General features: G+C 42.5%; 1 protein-coding gene across 7 annotated transcripts in view; it reads left to right on the top strand.

The window, feature by feature from the left end:
* Nucleotides 1-23,264, top strand: part of runx1 (RUNX family transcription factor 1) — a 36,814-nt gene that overhangs the window by 1,263 nt on the left and 12,287 nt on the right. For 5 of the 7 annotated variants that reach the window (XM_027018510.3, XM_027018506.3, XM_081701152.1 and 2 more), the window contains exons 3-4: nucleotides 21,495-21,751; nucleotides 22,849-23,005. In XM_027018510.3, coding sequence (XP_026874311.1) covers nucleotides 21,495-21,751; nucleotides 22,849-23,005 — 414 coding nt within the window. Of the gene's footprint in view, nucleotides 1-20,142; nucleotides 20,735-20,994; nucleotides 21,241-21,494; nucleotides 21,752-22,848; nucleotides 23,006-23,264 lie in introns of those variants that run through there. The other 2 variants (XM_027018509.3, XM_027018507.3) reach the window with 2 other exon arrangements.

Below are 23,264 nucleotides of genomic sequence, written 5' to 3'. Positions count from 1 at the left end.
TGTGTCAGATCCCTCGGACAGACTGCAGACCAGAGAGCTGTCGTCCACACCCAGGCAAAGAGAGGGGGAGCTGGTGTTGGGATTTTATGAAACAGAGACAGAGAACCAGATAGAGAGAGAGACAGAGAGACAGAGAGACAGATGAAGTCATAAACACACCCAGAAATTGGAACGTGGAGCACAGCTGTGACAGGAGCAATACTATATACATAGTAAATGATGATGTGCAAAGATTAGCACCATATAACCCAAACATGTATGTAATGCTGTGTTATTCTTTCTGACAACAGTATCCACATTTTATAGCTTCAACATCTGATGTTCATACAGCCGTTATAATTATATAACCAATTTCTAATATAAGACTATATATAAGCTATAGTCTTTAGTAATAACCAATTGATTTTCTGTAAGAAGGACATCCCTCTTGTTTTACACGGATACTATAGATTTATTGATAGTGTAATCAACAGATTAGGCTTTCTACTGTACTCCTGACAAAACTTCAGTTGTGCTACTTTTCAGCATCACTGAAATCTTTCAGTGCCATGAAAGGGTTTCTGAAGGTACATGGTTTACAAATGTAAATATTCTGACTTGTGTACTGTTAAAATGATGTGGTTCACATTTATCAAGCACAATCTTGCTCTTATGGCAAGGAAATGAGTCCCAGGCACACTGATAAAAACAAAGTCCCAATTTTAGCTCACTGGACTTTCCCTTTGCTATGTCAGGCTATGTGAAATATTTCCAAAATGCCCCTTTCTTAGGTACATTTTTCATCACAATTGACCTATTTAGGCCACAGTATGCAGTTTTGAATTTGTGTTTTTTGTTTATTTGGGTTTTTGATTATTTTCTTTTAGCAATCTTCTTGAATCACTAAATAAAACCCATATTTTTTGCAATCCTTGAAATATCCTTTATATGCCTTTATAGCCTTCAGCTGGAGAGTTGATAAAGATTCCCAATTTTGACAAGGTTGTTTGAGGTTGTTTTAATTGCTTTATTCATTGTCACTGGTGTACATTTATGTCGGTGTTGTTTGGAGGTAGCTTTTCTTGTCTGCATGCTTTCTCTGAAAGATATCTGCAGCCTTGTTTTGGGCTTCCTGGCCCTCCCGTGCGCACACGTTCGCGTGTCTTGCGAGCACTGTCAGTTAACACAGGAAGTTTATCAGTCGCACTCGACTCATGTTCACATGTGTTCAAGAGCGTGCAAGTTTTGGAGGAACATTTCTGGTTCCCACAGACAAGGCACACTGTTCATGACGCCTCACTAGGTGACAGTTGAAGACTTCTGAAACCTGGTGAAGGCCTTTTTGCCTTTTCTTGTCAAGAGATATTGGTTTAGAACCAGATATTGAACTATTGCACACATGCTGATGTGGAGTCCTAAGTCACTAATACATTTTTAGCAACATCATGAGCAGGTATTAAGGACGTCGTTATTCACTATAACTGCATTCCGCTTAGCATCTGCCTTTACACACACACAGTTTGTACATGTATGTGTGTGTGCATGCATGCGTATGTGTGTGTGTGTGTGTGTGTGTGTGTGTGTGCGAGAGAGAGAGAGAGAGAGAGAGAGAGAGAGAGAGAGAGAGAGTGAAAGATAGAGAGAGAGACCTATCTAAATATGTGCGCGCTAAGTACATATATCCATATTTTCTCAAGGCAGAGGTGCTTGAACATTATGCTCTCACACTGTAATCATTCCACTGGGCATGTGTGCAAATGTGTGGCATGAACACCCACTCTTTTTGCCTATGACTCTTGCATTTGCTGTATTTGTATTTGCCTTGGCATTTGTGGTCTCCCTGCTCCCATAATGACATTCCTGCCATGCATTTTGAAAAGCTTACTGCAAGCCTGTGACTATTCTACGTTCTCCCTAACTGCAAATTCAATGCATCTCATCATGTCCTGTCCTTAAATCTGCTACATGCCCACACCCTTTCTGCCTGGATGTGTGAAAACATGGTTGTTTTGTGTGTTTTTGAAGCCAGTAAGCATGCATCAACTTTTGGTTTGTGCTCTGATGTCACCTTTCTCCAGCCACCCTATAAAGTCCATGAAGACTCAGTTCTAGTCACAGACCCAAGGGAAAGATGTTCTCTTTTATGACCATCAAGTGTAACACTCTTTCAGCCTTTTTTTTAAAACTCATATTTGGGCCATAGCATTCTCTGTAGATTGCTGAATTTGCCCAGTGAGAGGCAGCTTTCTTTAAAATGCCGCATATGTTGGTGATTCACAGAGAAAGACAAGCCCAACACCCAGAGCCACTTCCCACGCTGCTGCATACTCACTTGTTGACACATTTGACTGTTTGACACCTCATCACATTAAGACTTTTTTTTTTTTTTTGGCGGGGGGGTTTGGGGGGAAGAGAGATTCCACTGTAATAACAACATTTACTGGTGTCAACTACAGGTGCAAATACAGGTGATTGGGATTTTGGAGAAGCTTTATGCCACACGGCATCACGCCAGTGCTTTTACAACCATGCAGCACAGCAGGCCACACTGGGCTCCTGGGCAGGCTGGGTTTACCTCCTCACCATCCCTTCCTTCTATTATCAGCCTGCTCCCCAGTTTCCCCCAGGCCTGTCCACTTTCTTTCCTTCCGTCACGCGTCTTCACCTGTTTCCTTCTCCCGACCTCTCTCCATCTTTCCTAGTCCCGGTTTCTGACTCATATATCTGCAGGTGTTTAGCCGAAGGCGATAGCTTTATAAGGCTGTTTTCATGCTCCCCTGGACCGCAGCCGCTTCATGTTGAGGGATTTATGGCTGACTGCAGGCTTCATGGCCTTCGCTGGAGGCTGGAGACCACGGACCCACGTCCCAGTGGCCAAATGCCTGCTCGTTGCTGATTCTGGTTATCAGCATCGACAGGCACCCGAGAAGGAAACTGGCCACCCTTCCAGGTCCCCACAAATACAAAAAGAGGCTCATGCAGGCCTATAATTCCTTCATTCGTCCCTTTGCCCGGGGGTGGTCAGTTGGAGATCCAGTGCAACTCGTGCACTAAGTGGATTCAAGCAATGCCCATAACTCACCCGATGTGTGTTATGGGAACGGGGTCTGGATGGCACCAGCAGTCATTTATTTTAGCACCCTACATGCCATGCTAGCCCTTCATTAAGCACACTTATACATAGCAACACCATCTACCATCCGCCCATGATCTGGGCCATGCAGCCAATGCTCGACTAACTGTAATCCTTCTATGCTGCACCCTCCAGAGATCTTTCTGCACCATAGAATCCCTTAATACCTGATCTACCTTAACGTAGACTCAATAAATGCTGATGTCACTATAACAGACTCCGGAGCCAGTAGGAACCATGGTGCAGGTCAGCGCCCAGGGATCTATCGAGTTTCCTGTCGTGCCGGGCCCAGAGCAGTGCTCCGACTCAATGGATTTTTTGCCCTCCGGCGGCCCGCATCTTTTATAGGGAGCCGGTGACTCGTGGGCTTCACAGCTGCTGATATTGAGCCTGATGTCCTGCAGACAGGATGGCAGGCCACTATTGAGCCCCAGCGTCGGACAGCCGCCGGATGGTTGGGGGGGGGGTAGGGAGGGAGTGGCGCCAACCACTGGGCCGTTAGGCTCCAAGAACGCAGATAAAGGTGCTCAGATGTGAGCCAGGGACATGGAGCTAGAGGCTGGCTCATGGTGGCCAGGACTACCGGGTGAGGAATGTGGGAACAAAGTTTTACTTTTATTTAAATAGATCAGTGTACTTGAGGTACAGAGCTTCTATTTTGCACGGACGACCTGGCAGATGGTCTCCTGTGACTTCAAGCACTGTGTAAACTCCCAAGACACCATATCATACATCATTTGTGTTATAGATTATGCACAAATGTATGGAAATTGGCACCTTGAGTGGGATTGTTTTATTAAAAGTTATTTTTGAGCACAAACTGTTCCTTTAAAAAGCTATTGCTAAATATTACTGAAAATATTCAAAATTTTTATTTAAGAATTTTGTTTAAAAATATTATTTTGTTTATTTTGTTTAAAAATATTTTAAACTTCATCACATCCTTAAAATATGCATGTTTAAAAACACACACACACACACACACACACACACACACACAAAAGTGCTACAATTAACTGTTCACATCACACCACATTAGCCACTCAGCTGACTGACCAATGATCTAGCTAAACCTCATATCAGACTCCCTCATCAGGCTCCAGCAGGCTACAGCTTTTATTGTTCCAAGCTTTTGTTTTCCATTTGGCTTCTGCTGCCAGCCTTTGGCAAAGCTGGTTTTCTCTGACAATGCACTGCTGCAACAAAACGACTGGAAAGCAACTCATAGATGTGTGGCTATTATGTACAGCTTCAGTGTGTATGGCCTTCTCTACATGTCCTACAGGGAATCCATTGGAGCAGACCTGTTTGGCAGCAGTTACTATCGCTCATTTTAAAGCACTAGTAGTGTACTTTGAGCTTCATCTGTGTGTGTGGGGGGGGGTGCACAACACTGTATACGTTTACACATGGTGCTTCCTCTACTCCAACCCCACCCAACTGAAGAACAAATTAAAAATGAGGTGGAAATTGGAGTCTGCCATTTAAAAGAAGTAAAGACAATGAACTGTAGTGCTATTATACCAGTGGACGTCAAGCTGCATGTGATTCTCCCTTCTGACTCTCTGCTACACTCGTTCTTTTCAGTCAGGCGCATAGTGACATCTTGCCATGCCATAGTTTATAAGGAAGCTTCCAAGTTTTCTGGAAAATCTGTAAAAAAAAACAAAACATGTTGCATGCACATGCACTGTTCATACAGACACGGAACCCATCAAAGTCCCAGACCCCCCCCACCTCACCACCCTCCACCTCACCCTACCTCAACCCAGCATGCACTAGCTGCTTGTAGCATTCACTAATTAAGGAGGCAAGGTCATTAGCAGAAGCAGGAGGTGCAGTGAATAGCTTCAACAAATGAGTGCATGTGTCAAACTCTGTGCTGTAGGGCCTGTATGCAGTAACGCATATGATTCAACTTGGAAAATAACTATTAAGCCCACCACGAACTGGAGTGGGAGAAGAATGCTGAACACTGAGAGCCATGCATGCTGACACTCCAGCCTTTCATGGGCATCTATAACAGCCCTCTATGACTATATTGGCCCTGTATGTTGGGCTCAGCACAGTATATGACCCTAACATAAAGGCTTTGCTCAGCTTGTGACAAAGATTATATCCATGTTATTACACATGTTATTCATCTACTGCACCTTTGACATTTAGATTCGCTTTGTGTGATTATTTGGTTTTTTATGCAAATGAAGAATGTGCTTCAGGTACTCAAACTGGTGCAGCATCTGGTTCCAGTGTCTTCATCGCTACATGAGTGTATAAACTGGTTGACAGTCATTGAGCAGCTTGCTAGGTAATTAAACTGTTTGATGCGAGAATACGTTTAATGTTAATGTGTAACATGAGCATGTCCTGTATACATCCCTTCCTGTATGCAAGCGAGAAGCCAGAGCTCATCCCACACTGTGGTCTGCTCCTCGTCCCTAGCATGTTCACCCTGGGCCCCTCAAAAGTGCGGGAACAAAGTGAAACACACAATGCCGACCAGAAGCTTTTGCTGGTGTGGATAAGAGATTGTGAACTCGAACACCCCACAACCCCCAGCCCACACCTCAACCACCCCCACACCCCCATCAGCCTCCACCTTCCTGTCAGCCGGATTACATCGTTTTGTCGAAAAACAACTGTATCGCTGTGAGTTGCAACCTTCCCGGGTTTCTATTTTAACACCCAAACCTGGTGTGCTCTTTACAAGAAAATGAAACAGAAAAAAACAAAACAGAATAGGACTTGCTTTGCGGCACTGACAGGAAAAGGGTTACTGCTGCAAGGTGCAGGCGTGCCTCATGTTCTCGCTCTCTCGCCTTCCTCTCCTCTCAGCAGTAATGAGCATACAGGAAATGTGCAAAAGGATCACTCGCATGTAAACCCCCTTTTCTGATTGCGAGCGCCCCAGCACCGGTGTCCATGCACACACCATCTGCACCACAGCCACTGCGACACTTTGAGAGATCAAATGGCTGAGAGCCTTTTTAGTAGTGATGGTGGGGTAGGTTTGTGTTTGGTACCAACTTCAGTTCAGCATGATATCGTTAGCAGCGGCCAGCCTGCGGTAACGGAGCGGTGACTGTGGCTAGCTAAGCAGCCGCAGTTCCTCACCAACATGCAAAGTAGCCTAACCATAGGCTTATTCATCCGCATGCAGGCAAGCACAACGTGAGCTTACGTGCACACACATACAAATATGCAGACTTTATTCAGACTTCTGATCTGGAAAGCATTTCATGTACAATGATAAAATTCTTTATAGATCATCTGAATAATTTTGACTCTCCATGAGTAACTCCACACACCTACTCTCAAAGGACACATTAGGACCACTCTAGTACTGTTAAATGATTGACAGCATTGAGCACTTTCTTGTGTGTGTGTGTGTTTAAATGTCACAAGGAACACGTCAGTTGAGGCCAGACTGAAAGTTCCTAACGGTATCCTTACAGCTGTGGTTTCCTTCCTCCTCAGTATCAGCTAACGCAAGAGGACAAAAAAAACTGCACAAAATATTTTAAAAAAAGCTTTACTGCCAAATTTTGATCATAAAGACAGCTGTCTTTAAAACATCAGAGAACTACTCAGAGTTTACTGATAAAGCATGTTGATACCCAAAATAAATTATTCACCAGCTTTATGTTGTAGGATAGACATCTCCCATCTGAGAATATGATCAATGCCATTTTAGATACAAACAGAGGGCAATTATGGAATAAAGCTTTCTCTTTTCATAGCACTAATTTGTTTCAGATATTATTTCATTCTTGATCCTGTGCTCCTGTATATCTAAAATGTTTCCTTTATTCTTTCAAACCCACTTGTACTTCTGTTTGCGTGCATAGTTCCAACAACTTTTAAATCTATCTCTTAGTACTTCAAACTAATACTGAGTACTCTCTTACACCATCTCTTTCTGAAATCATCAGAATTTCTGATTTTGTTTGTCTCCTCTCTTTTCCGCTCCCTCTGTCTCTCATTAATGCTGCCACCCATGTGCATGTCGCAGGTGTGGTAACCAGCCCCTGTGTCACTCATTACATGTCCGTTTGTAGTCGACGTGCGGCCCTCTGCGCCATGAGAACATCTCTCTCTCTTTCTCTCTCTCTCTCCCCCCCCCATAGCCCCTACATCTGCTTGAGTAATCATGTCGGTGCAATTCAGCTCATCTTGCCCCACCTCCTTGGCGTAGTTAGTGCCACCTGTTTCCAGCGCCGTCATACAGGCGCCTGGCATCACTGTAGGGTCGGGGGGTGGGGGGTATGGAAGGGGCATTCTATGGTGAGCTATGCTTAGTCAGAGAACCACCATGGACTGTCGCTGAGCGAGTGGCTATGATATGCACTGTGTCACATTCACCTGCTGTCCAGCCAAAGGACAGAGCTGGGTCATGCCCCTAGGCTAATGTCGGCGAGTCTTGGAACACACGTTGGGTTCATGGGCACCGGTGCAAACATTTGCGTATGTTGATTCAGACTGGTGCCAGAGTTTCATTAGATGGTCTGGGGGAAGGAGACAAAAAGCCAGTGAGAAATGCATCAAAGTAAAAAAGCACATGGGGTAAAACGTCTGTCTGTCTGTTTCCTCGTCCAGCTTCAGGGTCTCTCCCTGTGGTGTCTCAGTGTCTTTCTTCGTCTCCCCACTGCCTCTCATCTCCAACCACCCACACAAAAACACAGAGCAGTCATGATCATCAGCTTCATCATCATACAACATTTGCGTTCCGGATGAACAAGACAGCCATTGTTGTCAGGCGGCACTCGACGGAGGGAATTTTCGCCCTACAGGGACCACTTGTTCCACCACAGGCATGAAAACTCACACCATGCTGTCTGGTCTTGAGAGAAACATTGCTTCCCTCTTTATCATTTTACTAATGGCTGTCACCTCACTCCACACACATTAAGATGAGCAAGAGCATAGTTTATTTTGCGACTCAACCAGTATCATCACAACACGGGTGAAATGCTCCAGGAGAGGTTTTGTAGTCTCTTATTAAAGTCTGAACTAAATTACAGTGCCATTGGGCTTTCCCACACGAAGAGCACCTGATAGTCTTGCACTACTCCCATTGACTACGGCAAAGCAGGATTAGATGTATACAAAAGCTACAGACATTTGTCACCACCATTGTTAACTTCCTATTATAATTCACAGAGGTGCAACAATGTAAGAAGAGGAAGTAGTCAGATTTAAAGTTTAACTTTGCAGGTGTACAAAACAAGTGATACTATTACATGTACAGTTAAGACTGGCTGGTACTTAAGTTAATTCTCACTGAAATTCTTTTTGTAGGACTGGATTTCATTTGAGGCCAGAAAGCCTATCAGAAAATTTAGAAGAAAATTCTGAAATTTTTGTAGCAACTTTTCTTTACGTCCCAAAAGGCCACAAAACTGACAGTTTTGTAATAAGTAATAAACAAAACATAAATATGAGAATATAAAATATATAAAATATACACCAGTGCAGACCATACATCTCCCTCCTGGTGGGCCTGATGTAAATTGTGGGCCTTACTGAAAATGCATGGAAGAAAATGTCACACTCACTGCTGGGATTCTCGGCTCTGCCTGGCTCCTCCCGCATCTCAGCCCAGCCTCTCCTCCCCTTCCCTGACTCCGCCCCCTCTCCCCACTACTAAACCCCACCCACACCCCTCCCCAAGGGGGACCGAGCCATGTGGCGCCTTGGCCTGAGATCTGAGAGGCGCGGCCACTGCGCTTCACCCGTGTGACATCTGTGGCACACTGAGGAGAATCTCTAATAAAACTCTCATTTCCGGCTCATCCATTCTCCCTGAAGGCTGCATGTTCACTCCTGCTCTCATTCCCCCTCCAGAGTGAGGCCGCTGCTCTCTCGCTCTCTTCCTTTCCCAATATTCCTCGCTGGCCCCTGGTGATGGCAGAGTCTCAGACGGGTCAGTGGGAAGCTTGATTGGGAGTAACTGCCATTGCTGTTGCGGGTACACCGACATGCTGTAGTCTTCCTCACTGGGACCAAGCTGCCTAGTGTAGATCGGGCACTTGGAGGGTACGCCTGGACCCTACCAGTGGCAGACTGCAGATATTGATTTGCGTTTCATAGAGCATGAATAGACTGGCGTAGACAGAGATAGGGACAGAGAAGGTGGGTGTTTCCATTGATTGTACAGCGTCTCTTGGTTGGAGTCTCTTTGTTCCTACCTCAGATTGTAACCGAATGCGCTCATCGCTCGACAACCAAAGGTTTGTCTGGTTTCTTATAGACCCAAATGATGCTGTCTGTGGTTACCGGTTAATCTGGGTACTGCAGCCTAGTTTGCTAGCAGGAAAGACAAAGGCTTCTTGTTCTATTGTCAAAAGAGCAAAAGAAATCCCCAAACAAGGGTACCAAGAGCCTCTGGAGGAAAAAATAACAATATGCCACTTTCCGTCATGTTTTCTTAGATGTAATTATCATTATTTGCACGTCTGGTTCTTGGGTTTTATTGTTTTGCTGCTTTTGAATGAGCCGCTAAGGAGGCTACATGCTACGCTAGCATACACCACTGACCTATTATAGAATATATGAACTGTTATTCCAGGCAGTGCCTGTGTCTTCAGTCCCCATGCTCTTCCTGGGCCCATGTGCACATGTCATAAATGTCAGTGAGACAGCAAAGGCTTTTATTACATGTATACATGTCAATATACATGTATATATACATGTCTACTGTCCAGTGATCCTGTGGTTGACTTAATCATTCTAGTCTATTTTGGGCATATGCAACTTCTCCACCTGAGGTTTTTGCACACTGAGACATTATAGAGTTAAAGGCAGTAGGATTTCGAAATAAAGAAAAACAGGAATTTGACAATGAAGTCTATTTATGCCTGCACAGTTCTATATTTTATTCTGTTACTTTCAGTAGAAATATGTGCTAATGGTGATCACTGGGGACATTCCTGAATTCTGCCAATGGTTCAAAGTGCATGCAGTTCCAACCATGCTCCACTCTGTTGCCAGCACCACACCATGCTGTGAAACCACAAAGGAAATGGTATTATATGTCTGATGCTATGAAGGTTTAGGGCTTGATTTTGGGCCACTTCCCCCAACCACAGAACCTCAGTAATGGATAAACTGATGCAAGGGCAAACCCAAAGGGAACTCCTGTGGACTTTGTCAGCGCAGTTGAAGAGGCTGAGATGCAGAGTTCTGGGCAGATACTCCTTCTTACATTGGGCCTTGTTTGGGAGCTTTCCATTCAATAGCTGTTGATTTATTAATCTGAAGACACTTCTCTATATGTCACCCAATGGAAGAGTGTCCCTGTTTTCCAAGATGTTCTTCCCTGTGGTGGAGTGGAAGTAAAAATGACTGACTGGGCTTGCTGGCACTGAGAAGAGTCCGGGCCATATATGACCTCGGCCCTGGGCCTGGGCCCAGGCCCTCCTGAGTCATTAATTGATTTTGCAGGTGTCTAATTACTTTTTCTTCGAGCATCATTCTTGCGCCAAATTGAGCATATCCCATGTGATGGCCTAGATTTGCACGGAAGCCAGGCCACAAATGCACAAGGTCTTTGTTTGTCATCAAATGCAGAAGAGCCATGAAGTATAAAAGCTGTTTGCACGCACCATCTAGATTTGCCTGCTTAGTTTTCCTTCCTCAAATCTGTTTCATTAAAGCAGCCAACAGTTTAGAACAGTTGCTGACATGGTGTGTTGCTTGCCATACACCAACAGGGCATACTGCAATATTCACTGCAAATCCCAAGGTTTCTGATCTCCAATGCCAGTAAAAGAAAGTAGAAGGAGCCAGTTTTTCACTGAACAAAGATTTTCGGAATTTTCTCTTATTTTATTGAATGAAATGAAATACTTCTGCTGGTAACTCAAAGGAAAAGAACATTTACTTCAGAACCTTCAAATTATTACTATTCTCCTTTGCTGTGCTTCATATTCATCAAACTGACTCTTGCATCTAAACATTTTTAGCACATTGCTGGTTGCAAGAAACAACAGATTGTTGTTGTGCATCCTTTAAAATCTAAGCTCATAGCCACCTGTAAATATCATTAAAAATGTTTCACCTTCCTGAAAGCCATGCCATGAGCATATCTCAGGTACAGAGATGAAAAAGGATAACAGCAATTAATGAGGTCCTTCATTCCTATAACGCCGCAGTGTCCCTTATGGCTGGTTTAATGGCAGCAGTGGATAATTCTGTTGGCCTTACTGAGCATCTGTGTTTTTGGTTTGTTGTGTATGATGTCTGAGTCAGTGTCTAAAGAGGCCATCTGCCCCATCTGACCACAACTAAACCACCAAGCTCAACCGCCAGCACAGCAGAGCTTGGAGTCTGGCTCCAAACACAAAGCCGCTCAGTCCGTTGCCGTGGCACAGCCTGTAACTACTTAGTCACTCACTTCCTGTGATGTCACAATGTCATAGGCTAGCAGTTTATTGCTAGGTGGCATGGAATGATGGAAGGAAGAATCCCTTGTCTAGACGGGGGCAATATTTGAAGGATGGACAGGCACACTGCAGTATCCTAGGGAAGGCAGGTTCCATAAAAATAAGGTGTATTGTTGGACTGAGGTGGTAAATTACCATGTAGTCACCTTCACTAAAGAAGCCCTTCAAGGGTCAGGCTCATATGTTTCCTGCCACATTAGCTACTTCAAGGCATACCTTCTTAATGTTTCCATTCATGTTATTGTCAAGACTACGCAAATCTGGGATTGTTTTGTCCACTCACATATCAAAATCATTCTCTAGTCAAGTTCTCTAGTCAATTAAAACTTTAAAGCACAATTTTTTAAAAAAATGCATAGCCAAGCACACATGAGTCAGCTATCCAACTGAGAAAAAAACTTTTTTTTAAGTAATCAAGAATTATACTTGTGGGGCACAGAGTGTTAGCTGGCAGATAACAGTCAAGACTTTCCTTGGGCAGGGTTGGCTAAATCAACTTGGATGAATACTCCCTGCCTTCATATGCATGCATCACCACAGTCATCACCGCAGCTACCATTGGTAGAGTAGTTCAGTGCAGGCCCCCAGGAGCCCAACTGTGCTCCAGTGAGTGGCCACCCAAGTCGGCTGTACCGGGCATTGTTTTCTGCCACCTGCTGTTTAGGGCAGCATCTTGGTTCTCCTGCTCCAACGCCCCTCCCGCACTCTCTCACCTCGCATGGAGGGCAGAGGCTCCTGGTCGCCTCATCACTCACTACTTCTTTCTGGCTGAAGCTTCTGACTGGCATCCGAAGGTTAATATCCCTCTCTTAGCTACTTAAAAGACCATTGTACGGAATAATTTCCGTAAAATTTGGAAAAGGGAAGTCAAAACAATCATGTCATTTATGCACCAGAGCAGATAATAAATTATATTGTGGAAAAAATCCAATTACATTATGTCAAAACAGAACTGCAGAACTTCTCTATTTTAACCACTATTGTATGGAGTGATACAGGGTCATCATATGCATATTGTATAAAAATATTTTTACGAGAAATCTCTGCATTATAAAATGTTACTGGAAGCCTCCACTTATAGAAATTGTACTTGGAAAATGAAATCACCTTTATTTTCTTCATATGGATTTATGATGAATAAAATACCCATTAAAGTAACCCATTAGGCCCTAAAGAAATATCAAAGTATCAGATCTGTTTTTATTTTATATATGACAGGAGAGAGGGCTTTTGCATGCCTCAGTATTTATAACCATATGTGGGAGGTAATGATGTGTGTGTTTTTGTGTGTGTGTGTGTGTGTGTGTGTGTGTGTGTGTGTGTGTGTGTGTGTATAATGTCTGAGGCTAATTTCTCTCCCATCAGTTGAACCAGGCCTTCTGTACACACCCTGGCTAACAACAGGTACCTATCAGCCATGTACAGAAGCAGATGAATAGAAGTCGAAGAGTAGGAGCCTCTTTATGTGGGCAATTCTTTCCAGGGACATGTTTTATTATGAGAACCAGTTCCTGCAGTAAAGAGTCTGTGCTTGTCTGTGCTCAAGGAAATCTTACTGTCAGCCCTTGGAACTTGAGAATAACAGAAGTTTTGAGGGATTAACATACTCAACACAATTTTCTTTTTACCTGCATCTCTCCCTCTCTCTTTCTCTCTCTCTCTCTCTCTCTCTCTCTCTCTCTCCTTTCAGACTTTGCCTCCGCTCCCTCATCACTTGTGTCATAAAATCAATCAGTGATTCTGCAAGCAGTGCTCATCATAAGGCTGATTGTCTTTGCCAGGCTGAGGACCTTTGAATAATTCACCATATGGACCTTAGACATTCAAGCAAGGTCTGCAGCACATCCTCAATTTCTGTTCTAAAACCCCACATGGCCTCTGTAGAACCATTGGTCTCTGAGAACCAATCCAGCTCTTGAATTCTGCAGGATTCACTGTTTGTTGCTGGAAAATGATCTTGCAGCCAGTGTTTAATGTGATCAGTCGATTAATGGAAGTGAGATCCTGCAAGAGCTCTTATTGCGCATTGCTCCAGTGATGTCTATGTTTATTCTGTAACATTTTCTCACTTAACATTTTAGATAAATCTTCCAAACTTTTAAAGTTTATAAAAAAAAATTAAAAATTCTAAACTTCTTGAACTTCTTTGAAAACTGAATTTAAATTCAGTTAGATGTCTTTTTTGTGAAGGTACTCATCAATATTAGTGATCTAAGAATACCAAAAATATACATAAATAGATAACGAATGAATAAAGTGAATAATGAATAAATAAAAGCTAAGCTATCGTTAAAATATACTGAGCAGATTGAAATTCACACTGGGACCATTACAGTGCCTTTAGGGGCAAAGATCAGTGGCCTTCTCCATCGCTGGGGCCCTCTGGGGGGGGTGGCGCAGTTCCTCTGGGGCCTCTCACAGCGCTTTTATCTTACAACTACGCTGCAGGCTGCACCACGGAAGTTTTGTCTAAGATATTCAGAGCTTGATAAAGGGCTCTGTAGAGTGGGCTCTGTAGAGAAGGCTGTGTCCATAACTGTGATATACACCATGAAGCAGGGTGGCCTGGACTAGGGGACCATGGGAAAAGCCTCACACTGTGCTGACGTTACAGCATGTGATGCTGCTGAAGGGATGCTCTCATCGATGGTAATGTCAATACAGCTGGTGTGTGTGTGTGTGTGTGTGTGTGTGTGTGTATGTGTGTGTGTGTGTGTGTGTGTGTGTGTGTGTGTGAGCAGTCCTGTTATAAAATAAATAAATAAATAAATAAAAGCAAATCTCACACACACATACACAATAGATGGTCTGATAGGGTGACGATGTATGATATGATAATGATGTATGATATGACTATATCAAAGTGTAACACTCTGTTACGTGTGTTACACATGTGTGTGCTTTTGTTTAAGAAAGAGAGAGAGAAAGAGAAAGAGATAGAGAGATAGAGATAGAGTGTGTGTGTGTGTGTGTGTGTATGTGTGTGTGTGTGTGTGTGTGTGTGTGTGTGTGTGTGTGTGTGTGTGTGTGTGTATGTGTGTGTGTGCACGCACGCATGAATGCATATGTGTTAGCCAGTGTGAGAGCACAGGGCAGAGTGCTTTGCTCTGTCACTTCACTGAGCTGCTAACTGATATGTCAGAAAATCAATTAATTACTTTTAAGTAGCAGTTAACGGCATCCACACAATACAGCACCATGAATTATTGAAGAGAACTAAAGCTGAGTTATTTTCTCTCCTTCTCTCTTAACTAAGAGACCCACAGAGTGTAAGAAAACAAGAGGCAGAGGGGACGGAGATAAAGGGGGTGCAGGGGGGCAATGAGGATGGGAATGGGGGACTCACAGAGAAAAAAAAAGGGCAAAGAAGTCACTGGTGGGGAAATAGTATGCTCCATTCCTGGCATCAAAAATACACAGCTTTAGATGCTATTCTAAAGCTTACTGTAACTACGGCCAATGGTAGCGCAGTGGTTAAGGTACTTGACTTGTAATTGGAAGGTTGCTGCCTAGTTGCCAGTGTTGGGCCCCTTAGCAAGGCCCCTAACCCTCAATTGCTCAAGTTGTTCTTAATCATAATTGTAAGTTGCTTTGGATAAAAGCATCAGCTAAATGCCATAAATTAATTAAATTAATACTAACCTCCATCTCTGGTGCGAAAATGAAAAGGACACACTGAATATTTGACTTGAACTGAAGGTATAAAGAATGGGCATGCCCACAGGTACAGTCAGCATTGATTTCCTGAAGCAAAGGGGGCATTATTGATCATTGGTGCCCAGTGCACCCGATCCCCAAGGTGGCCTATCCTGCAGGGTTTGGAGAGGATAGACTGCCTGTGGGCATTGTGCAGGTGCATATCTTCACCTAGAGGGGAGGGGCTTTATCTTCGTGCGGCCAGGTGAATTCAGAATGGTAAATGTCAAGTGGTAATGGTGAAAAGGATCTTCTCGTGTGGTCCCCTATTGCCGCCCTTACTTTCTGTGCCTCGCCACATCCTTCTTGCTTCCCTGGCCCTGAAACCGGTGTCCACAATGCCTTGTACAATCCATCTAGTTACATCTCTAGGGATAATCTGTCTGTTTATCGGTATATCGCATAAAGTTTTGCACTGTGGTCCAAAGTCTGCATGGCTTCCTCATGAACACCCCCCCCCACCCGCCCCCCACCACATGCCTGTCTACCTATTTCAACCTCATCCTGCAATATACATGATGAAGAGAGGGAAAAAAGATTAGGAACATGATGAAGAGAGAAAGTTAAAATGATTTCAGTTGCTAAATGAAATTGGCAGGTCTAAGGCACCCCTAGGCAAAAAAACATGGCTCCTGAGGCCAGGCTTAGTGAGGCACTGTAGCTACTAATGCATACTGCCACAGTCTCCTTCCATGATGGTGAGTATAAAGGGAGGCCAGTGTAAGGGGTCGTCCATGTTTGTACATTTTGGGTGGGATCATTTTTGCTGGATGGTGTTAGAAGAACCTACTCAGACCAGCCAAAGCATGACAAAAGCAGAGATAAACTCGACCTGTTTCAGGGCATCTGGATGTCTCTCGTGGGCCATGTGCATCACGAGGAATGGTCAAAGAGGCAGTGTGTTCTTGACTAATGTTTGAACTGTCCTGATTTGTATCCTCTATTGGGCTGTCCTATGTTGTGCTTCAATAATAGATGATTCTTTATGAAGCTAAATATATGCCTTGTAAGGAGAGTACCTCTGTCTCCTATAAAGATGTTAATTATAAATCCTAGAAATTATGCATGCCTTTTTTCAGTTTTAGCATATGATCATTTATCCATTCATTTATCATTTATCCATTGGCTGGTGCTAATATATGTCTGTATTTTTGTAAGTTTTAACCAAGGGCATCAAAGCCTTTTTGATGCCCTAGGTTTCCTGTGTGGGTGTTAAAACTGTTAAAACTGATCGTTCAAACATGGCAGCCTATATGTATATATGACGCTGGTCAATAGATTTTATAGCTGACTACAAGTGCTATTGATCTCTAGATTTAAAAGTTATCAGATTACACCAGAGTTGTGCATTGGAAGGGGGAAATAGAAGAGAGTTTGGGACCTCTTCAATGTGCAAAGACACAACAGATCAGTCTGATATATATATAGGAAAAACAAGATCGGATATATATATATAAGTGTTTTTCTCTGCGTTTCAAGGTGAATGTGTGTCTTTGTAAGTTACACAAACAATATAAGTCATTTAACCTAATTTGAAAGCTCAAAATGAATTCTAATTGTATCACTCTGCACTAGATAACATTACCAGCACTTCAGAGCAAAGTTCAGAACAAAACTGCAGTAAACTGATAGGCAAGGCTTTGTATTTTATATCCTTTCATTTTGACAAAATTGGTAGTAAATGTTCTTCGTTTTTCTCTTTAATTAAAAAACTTATTTCAAATGGCATTTTTGAATTATTAAGACAGAAATGTGTATACCAATAGCCTACACTATGTCTTTATATTTTACATTTTCGACATTTAGATTTTACATTTTCAGCAACAGATGCTATTTTTGAGGGTATATTTATGTGCGCGGTCCCTCGCCATCCAATCCATGACCTACCTCGCTCTATGGCCTCCTTTTCTGTCTTCAAAAATCTTAAGAGTAAAACTTTGTAATATAATGTAGACTTTTAAAATACTTTTTTTCTTTTTTTTTTTATAAACGTGATAGGCCAATTGTCAAAGGGACTAATAAAGTATAACCATAATCATATAAACAGAAATCTATGCATTGTTATATGAAGACAAGTGAAGATATTGTGACCAAGGTTTAGGTAATGTATGTTTTTATTTACTTACAAGTACAACTGGGTGGGCATCAGGGACATCTGCTCTGCTCATTTTCACTTCTTAACTTATCATCTCTTTTTCAAAACTCTCTCCTCCTCTCCTCTGGGCCTATATTTTAATCGCCTTTTCAATCCGATCTTGTTTTTCCCCTCCTCTCCTCTTTAGGTCTCTCCTCGCCTCTTTTCTCCCATCATCTCTTCTCTCTCCATGTCTTTCTTCCTCTTCTCTGGTACTATCATCTTCTCTCCAGCTCATATATCCATTTTATTTCAAATTAGGACTTTTCTTGATTATTCATATTTTATTCAATTTTCATCTATTTTTTTTTTTTATTATTAGCACTACTACCACCTTCTCTTTACTGTCACTGCTCGGTCTTCACTATTAATATTTGTTCCTTTTCTTACTTACCTCCAAGTCACCTGCTCTTCTGACTAATTAAACGCTGCTTTCACTTTAATCAAGCAATAATGCCATTTAACATAAGCAAGCACATGATACTATACGAATATACAATAAACTACATCTGCTATTTACATGTTCACATACAGTACTAAAATGAGTAACGCTTTACTGAGACTTCAAGTGGGCTTTATAGCCTTCTAAGGTTTCTAGGTTACATATTAAAAAAAGAAAAGAAAAGAAAAGAGCTTTAATGTTAGCTCAATATGCCAGGGACCATTGTTGGACACTACATGAATGTGTGGCAAATTAACTTTCTAGTTCCAGGTATCTTAGCTACGGTAGCTAACGTCAGTTGTGATGATTGATTGATTTAACCTAGCATTCGCAAATTGGCCAATTTTCACCAAAAATGTCTGTTTCCGTGTCATATAATTACTGATACTCTTTAGTAAAATATTATTTATTCCTCCAACTACAGTTTCAGCGCAAAATCATGTACTACATTAAGGTTACGTTTTCATGCAAATCAGACGTTAGCTAGTCATCAGGTGTTACAATAATAAGTGTCTCATCAACAATAGATGGGAAAACTGACGGATTCTAACACTGCGAAAAGCTAGTGAGTTGAATTTTTTTTAACTAGGTATACTGGGGGGACATTTCTAGCATATCACAAAATTTTGGGGGACGTGTCCCTCACACTATGTATTGTGACTACGGCCTTAGTTCAACAATCCTAACAAACGTCACATCCACAAAATATGGCACAGTCCAGCCCAGAGTTCATCTAATTCATTTTAGAACAGATATAAATTACTAACATGGTGAGGTCCTTCTCTTAGAAGCGTAACAAAAATATTTGAATTGTTTGCTTTGTCTGTGCATTTCCTTCATGTCCAAAACGCAGAATTTGTGGTTTTGTTGATTTTATGCGTTTAGCATTTGTCTTAATGGTATTCCTTTCTGACAGATAGGTTTTCAAGAGGGTCCAGACTTCACATTGTGGTTAACCAATGCGGATAGTCTAACCTAAAGTCTGGTTTGACTGGAGGTTAGAAAGATCACAGCCAAGTAAACAAGTAACATCATCTGTCTTTGCAGCAATTTCTCGTGAGGGTTCAGTTTTACAACATCCACAGTTTGGTGTACTGTCGTCTTTGAAGCGAAAAAAGGTTTTAAATAAACTTTTTTAAAAGATATTTGACAAAAGAGAAAGAAAATAATGAAGCTCTCTTAATTAAATTAATCTTTTATGTAATATATTATTACCGTCGTGGTACGGTGGATACCAAGACATTTTAATAATCAGACGAAAAAGCTTTCCGGGTGTGCATGTTTGGAATTTTCAAGAAAACTGCCAGTTACTTCAGCGTCCAGGCACAGCCTGGTTTTAAGATCTTAACCAGGGAATTGTGTATTTGATATGTAACCGCCCGTGTTCCATGTCGTCCGCCCGGCTTGCTAGATCCGTGATTAAATGTGACTACCCTTCAATAGCTTTACTTCATATTGCGAGATCTTCTCTAAAGTAGGCAGGCTATTCAAATATTATACAAAATCTTAACCAAAACGGATTTATTTAAAAATACATTGAAAAAAACAGCTGGATATGTGTAGCAATTTACTTAATGTAAAAATAAATAGTCTACAGCCGTTTGTTTCTGATGTAGACCTGAAATGTAGAACAATTTACGCAGGATAGCCAGTCTTGCATCACCCCGACATACAACAGAAATGGTCAGAACTATTAGCGGTAGACTGAACATGAGGCAAAACATAAAAACTACCACCCGCTCACCATTAGGTCGTTTGCTGCCCCCTTTTGGTTGCATGGTCGGACATAATCTGCTCATAATCTGTCATTTAAATGTCTTTTAGGTTCAGTGCATCTAGGATTAAACATATGGAATACCTGTTTGAATACTTGAATTACTTGAATAACCTACATTGAAGGCTATCTGTTCAATTCAACGCAGAAGAACAATGAGAAATGTGTATGACATTTAGAATTTACAAGCAGTTTGATGACATTGTATTCCTTTCATCATTACTTAAAATGTAGAATATATACCTAAGCAAGGAATTACATTTCGAAACATTTCTATTTTCAGTGACAAATATATACACAAAAAAATAAAATCAAGCTCTCGCAAGGATACGCGTCGCACCGAGGAATTCCATTGACCGTTCTAGCTGTAGCCAGCCGGACCCTCTCACTGTTCGGACGTGCTTCTGATTGGCTCAAAATACTCAGGGAAATTGTTGTTGGCCTATCGCAGTAGCGGTGAGGAGCCTGTATGCAAATCAACCCTCCCGAGCCGCATTCCTGTACTGCCCATTGCCGGTAAAAGCCAGCCCCACTGCCGGGAGATTCATTCATACATCAGCAGTCTCGTTACGCACAGACGACGTGCCGGGGTGCGATCCCGGATTATCAGCAAGAATACATTCTTTTTGCAACCTGCAAATAACATTGGCCCAGATGAAAGTACTCTTAGTGTTGTTGTTTTTTTAAATAATGTTTTAGACATCACTCATCCATAGGCGCACGAGAAAGGTTTTCCATACCACCGAGAGTCTGAAGCGCGCGCATACGAAGTTTTAGAAGGACAAGCAAAAGCCCAGGAAAATATTACCAATGACACCTACCAGTTCCGTGAGGACAAGATTGTGGGTGCCATCTGATTGTATTTAATGGAAACATTGTTTATATCCCAAAGACTTTAAAAATATCTGCACTGGAACTTTTTCTTCTATAAGACGCACGGATACGGCCGGACAAGCACGCTGTCAAAATTGCCCCCGACAGTCTGTTTAGCAGACTAAATGCCCCAGCGGGCTAACGTCTGTCGGAAGTGAGTTTGTGAAGAGTCAGCTGTTGCGACTTACCTCTGGAACCTCGTTGCAAAAGTAGTCTCAGAATAGAATACCAATGGTTTTTCTTTGGGACGCCAAATACGGTATGACATATTTGACTGCATTTTGTTAAACACCTTTCGTTTAAAAATACTTTTGTCACGTGTAGGTTACGTTTCTTAATTGATCGAAGCGACCTTAATTAGTCGCTTGCTTATGTGTCTGTGCTTTCTGTGGTTCGAGCAAAAGTAACGGTTTCAAAATCACCGGTGAACACCCCCCCTCTCTCTCGCTGGCTCCCTCTTGCACTCGTTTTCAACCCCCTCCCTCCCCCCCACTCCTTTGCCACCAACTCCGGTTTTAGACTGATCCAGTGGCGGCGTGTTGGCTGAATGTTTATACTGGGCGGTTAGGTGGTGTGTTTGGAGAAAGCGCAGCACTTTTGTGTCGCAGTAGTCAGTTGAACGGAGCTACGCTAACTCTCCTAACCGCACTCATGTGGCATCGATTGTGGTTGGCTGAATGACAGCGGGCCGTTCTCACTGTCAGACAGAGCGCCGCGGTTTTAATGGTTTCATGTGCCTCCAAGGCGCTTCTGGCGCGGGCTCTGGTGAGGATGTCAGCCGGGGTAACGCCGCAAGAACTCAAGAACTCGCACGCGGAGGGTTTTTTTTTTTTTTTTTGGGAAGGGGGGGGCGGCACGTTGAAGCCAACATTTTCGTTTACTCTAGTTTAATCATAATTCTTAACTTTTGAAGATATCCTATTAAGAAAACAAACACATTTGTTCTTTGCTTTACAACAACATCCGGACATCCTACTCTGAATCAATTTGTAACGTATCTGTGATCCGGTGCGTTTCAGACCCTGCCCCAGGGCGACGCTTCACACCTCCCTCCTCTAGTCTGGGCTCGGGGAAGATGAGTGAGGGCTTGCCCCTAGGGGCTCAGGAGGGCAGCGGCGCTTCCCTTGTGGGCAAGCTGCGTATGGCGGACCGGAATATGGTGGAAGTGCTGTCAGACCACCCAGGAGAGCTGGTGCGCACGGACAGCCCAAATTTCCTCTGCTCCGTGCTGCCAACGCACTGGAGGTGCAACAAGACTCTACCCATCGCCTTCAAGGTAATTGAGACAAAAGACAGTTTTCTTTGAATAGACACTTAATTGATAGAATGCCTTATTCATTAATTGATTTACTTATTTATTTACTTATTTATTTAAAACCTGCTCGCGTGTGCATTCGTGTTTGTTAATGGAGAACAAATTCTCAAATCGATGGTATTAATTGTGATTAGTTAGTAATGAGAATGCATTCATCGCATAGCCTGTGTACAGATATATTGGAGATTTCAAACAAACTCATGGGGTTTTTGGGGCAAGGGATTACCACGCATAGTCGTCTCTTCAAAAATTCATCAAAAAATTCCAAAGTTTAAATTCATCTGCCCCTTGTATTGTGTGCCCCACATTTATACAACCAATCAACAAAAAAAAATTGTTGAATATTTCATCAACCGATCTCTTTTGGCAGATCTTGTAAAAACCATAAATAACCTAATGATTTGGGGGAAATCCCTTAGTAATTGTTTCCCCTTATTATTTATTTAGCTGTGTTGTGGTTAAGAGTGGCTTGACATTCTTTCATCATACTTCATCAAACTTCCGCAATTTCCAACTGTCGTCAAAAAATGTGGACGATATACCAAATCCAAATAAGTGAACGGGATTTGGATTTGGTATGTCGTCCACATTTTTATTTTATTTTATTATTTTTTTTATTTTTTTGCCGCGGAACCTACTTGTGTGGGCTAAAACAGAGGCGGCACCTATGTATTCACCCTAAATGCCTGCGTTATTTCTTCAAGATTACGGTTAATATGAAAATAACCCTTTCTGAATGCTTATTTGCTTTTGGGTATGGAAGTATTCATGGAATCCCAACTGCTCGATGCGCATTGCCACAGTTCGACACTGGAACAGTTAATTTTAATTTTGTGGTGTGATATACGACAATAATAACAATAATAATAGAAAAATAAAATCCTGGATAAAAGTTTTTGTTGTGTAGTTTAATTTAAATGTAATAAGGACTGGAGATAATTTAAATAATAAGTTTAAGAAGAAAAAGAAAATTAACATTGTTGTTGTTGTTTAATGACTTTTTTTTTTTTAATAGAATAATTGTTATTATAACCTGACATGCACCACACTTTAATTAGGTGGTTGCCCTTGGTGACATCCCTGATGGCACGCTTGTGACGGTGATGGCGGGAAATGATGAGAATTATTCAGCTGAGCTCCGCAATGCCACAGCAGCCATCAAGAACCAGGTGGCCCGATTCAACGACCTGCGCTTTGTGGGTCGCAGCGGTAGAGGTGAGCACCGACTGGTGCAGTCCGACCTGGTCTGGGCCCGCGTTGTGTCTTGCGTGCCGTCTCTGCTTCCTGTCCCTCTGTGACCAGCAGTGCCAGACTCTGCTCTGCATCGCTGGGTTGGCAGTGTGGTGGCACGGCTGTTTATCATTAAGACTTATTCCTTTAGTCGGCAACAGATTTTACCTGGTAGCCTCTTGTGCACACACTCTTTCGTTCTGTATTTCTTTCTCTTGCTCTCTCTCTTTCTCTCTCTCTCTCT

The sequence above is a fragment of the Electrophorus electricus genome, chromosome 18 (genome assembly GCF_041902795.1).
Source record: "Electrophorus electricus isolate QZ-2024a chromosome 18, ASM4190279v1, whole genome shotgun sequence".
Classification (NCBI taxonomy): Eukaryota; Metazoa; Chordata; class Actinopteri; order Gymnotiformes; family Gymnotidae; genus Electrophorus; species Electrophorus electricus.
Note: the sequence above shows the minus strand (reverse complement) of the source record. Positions and strands in the feature narration are given on the sequence as shown.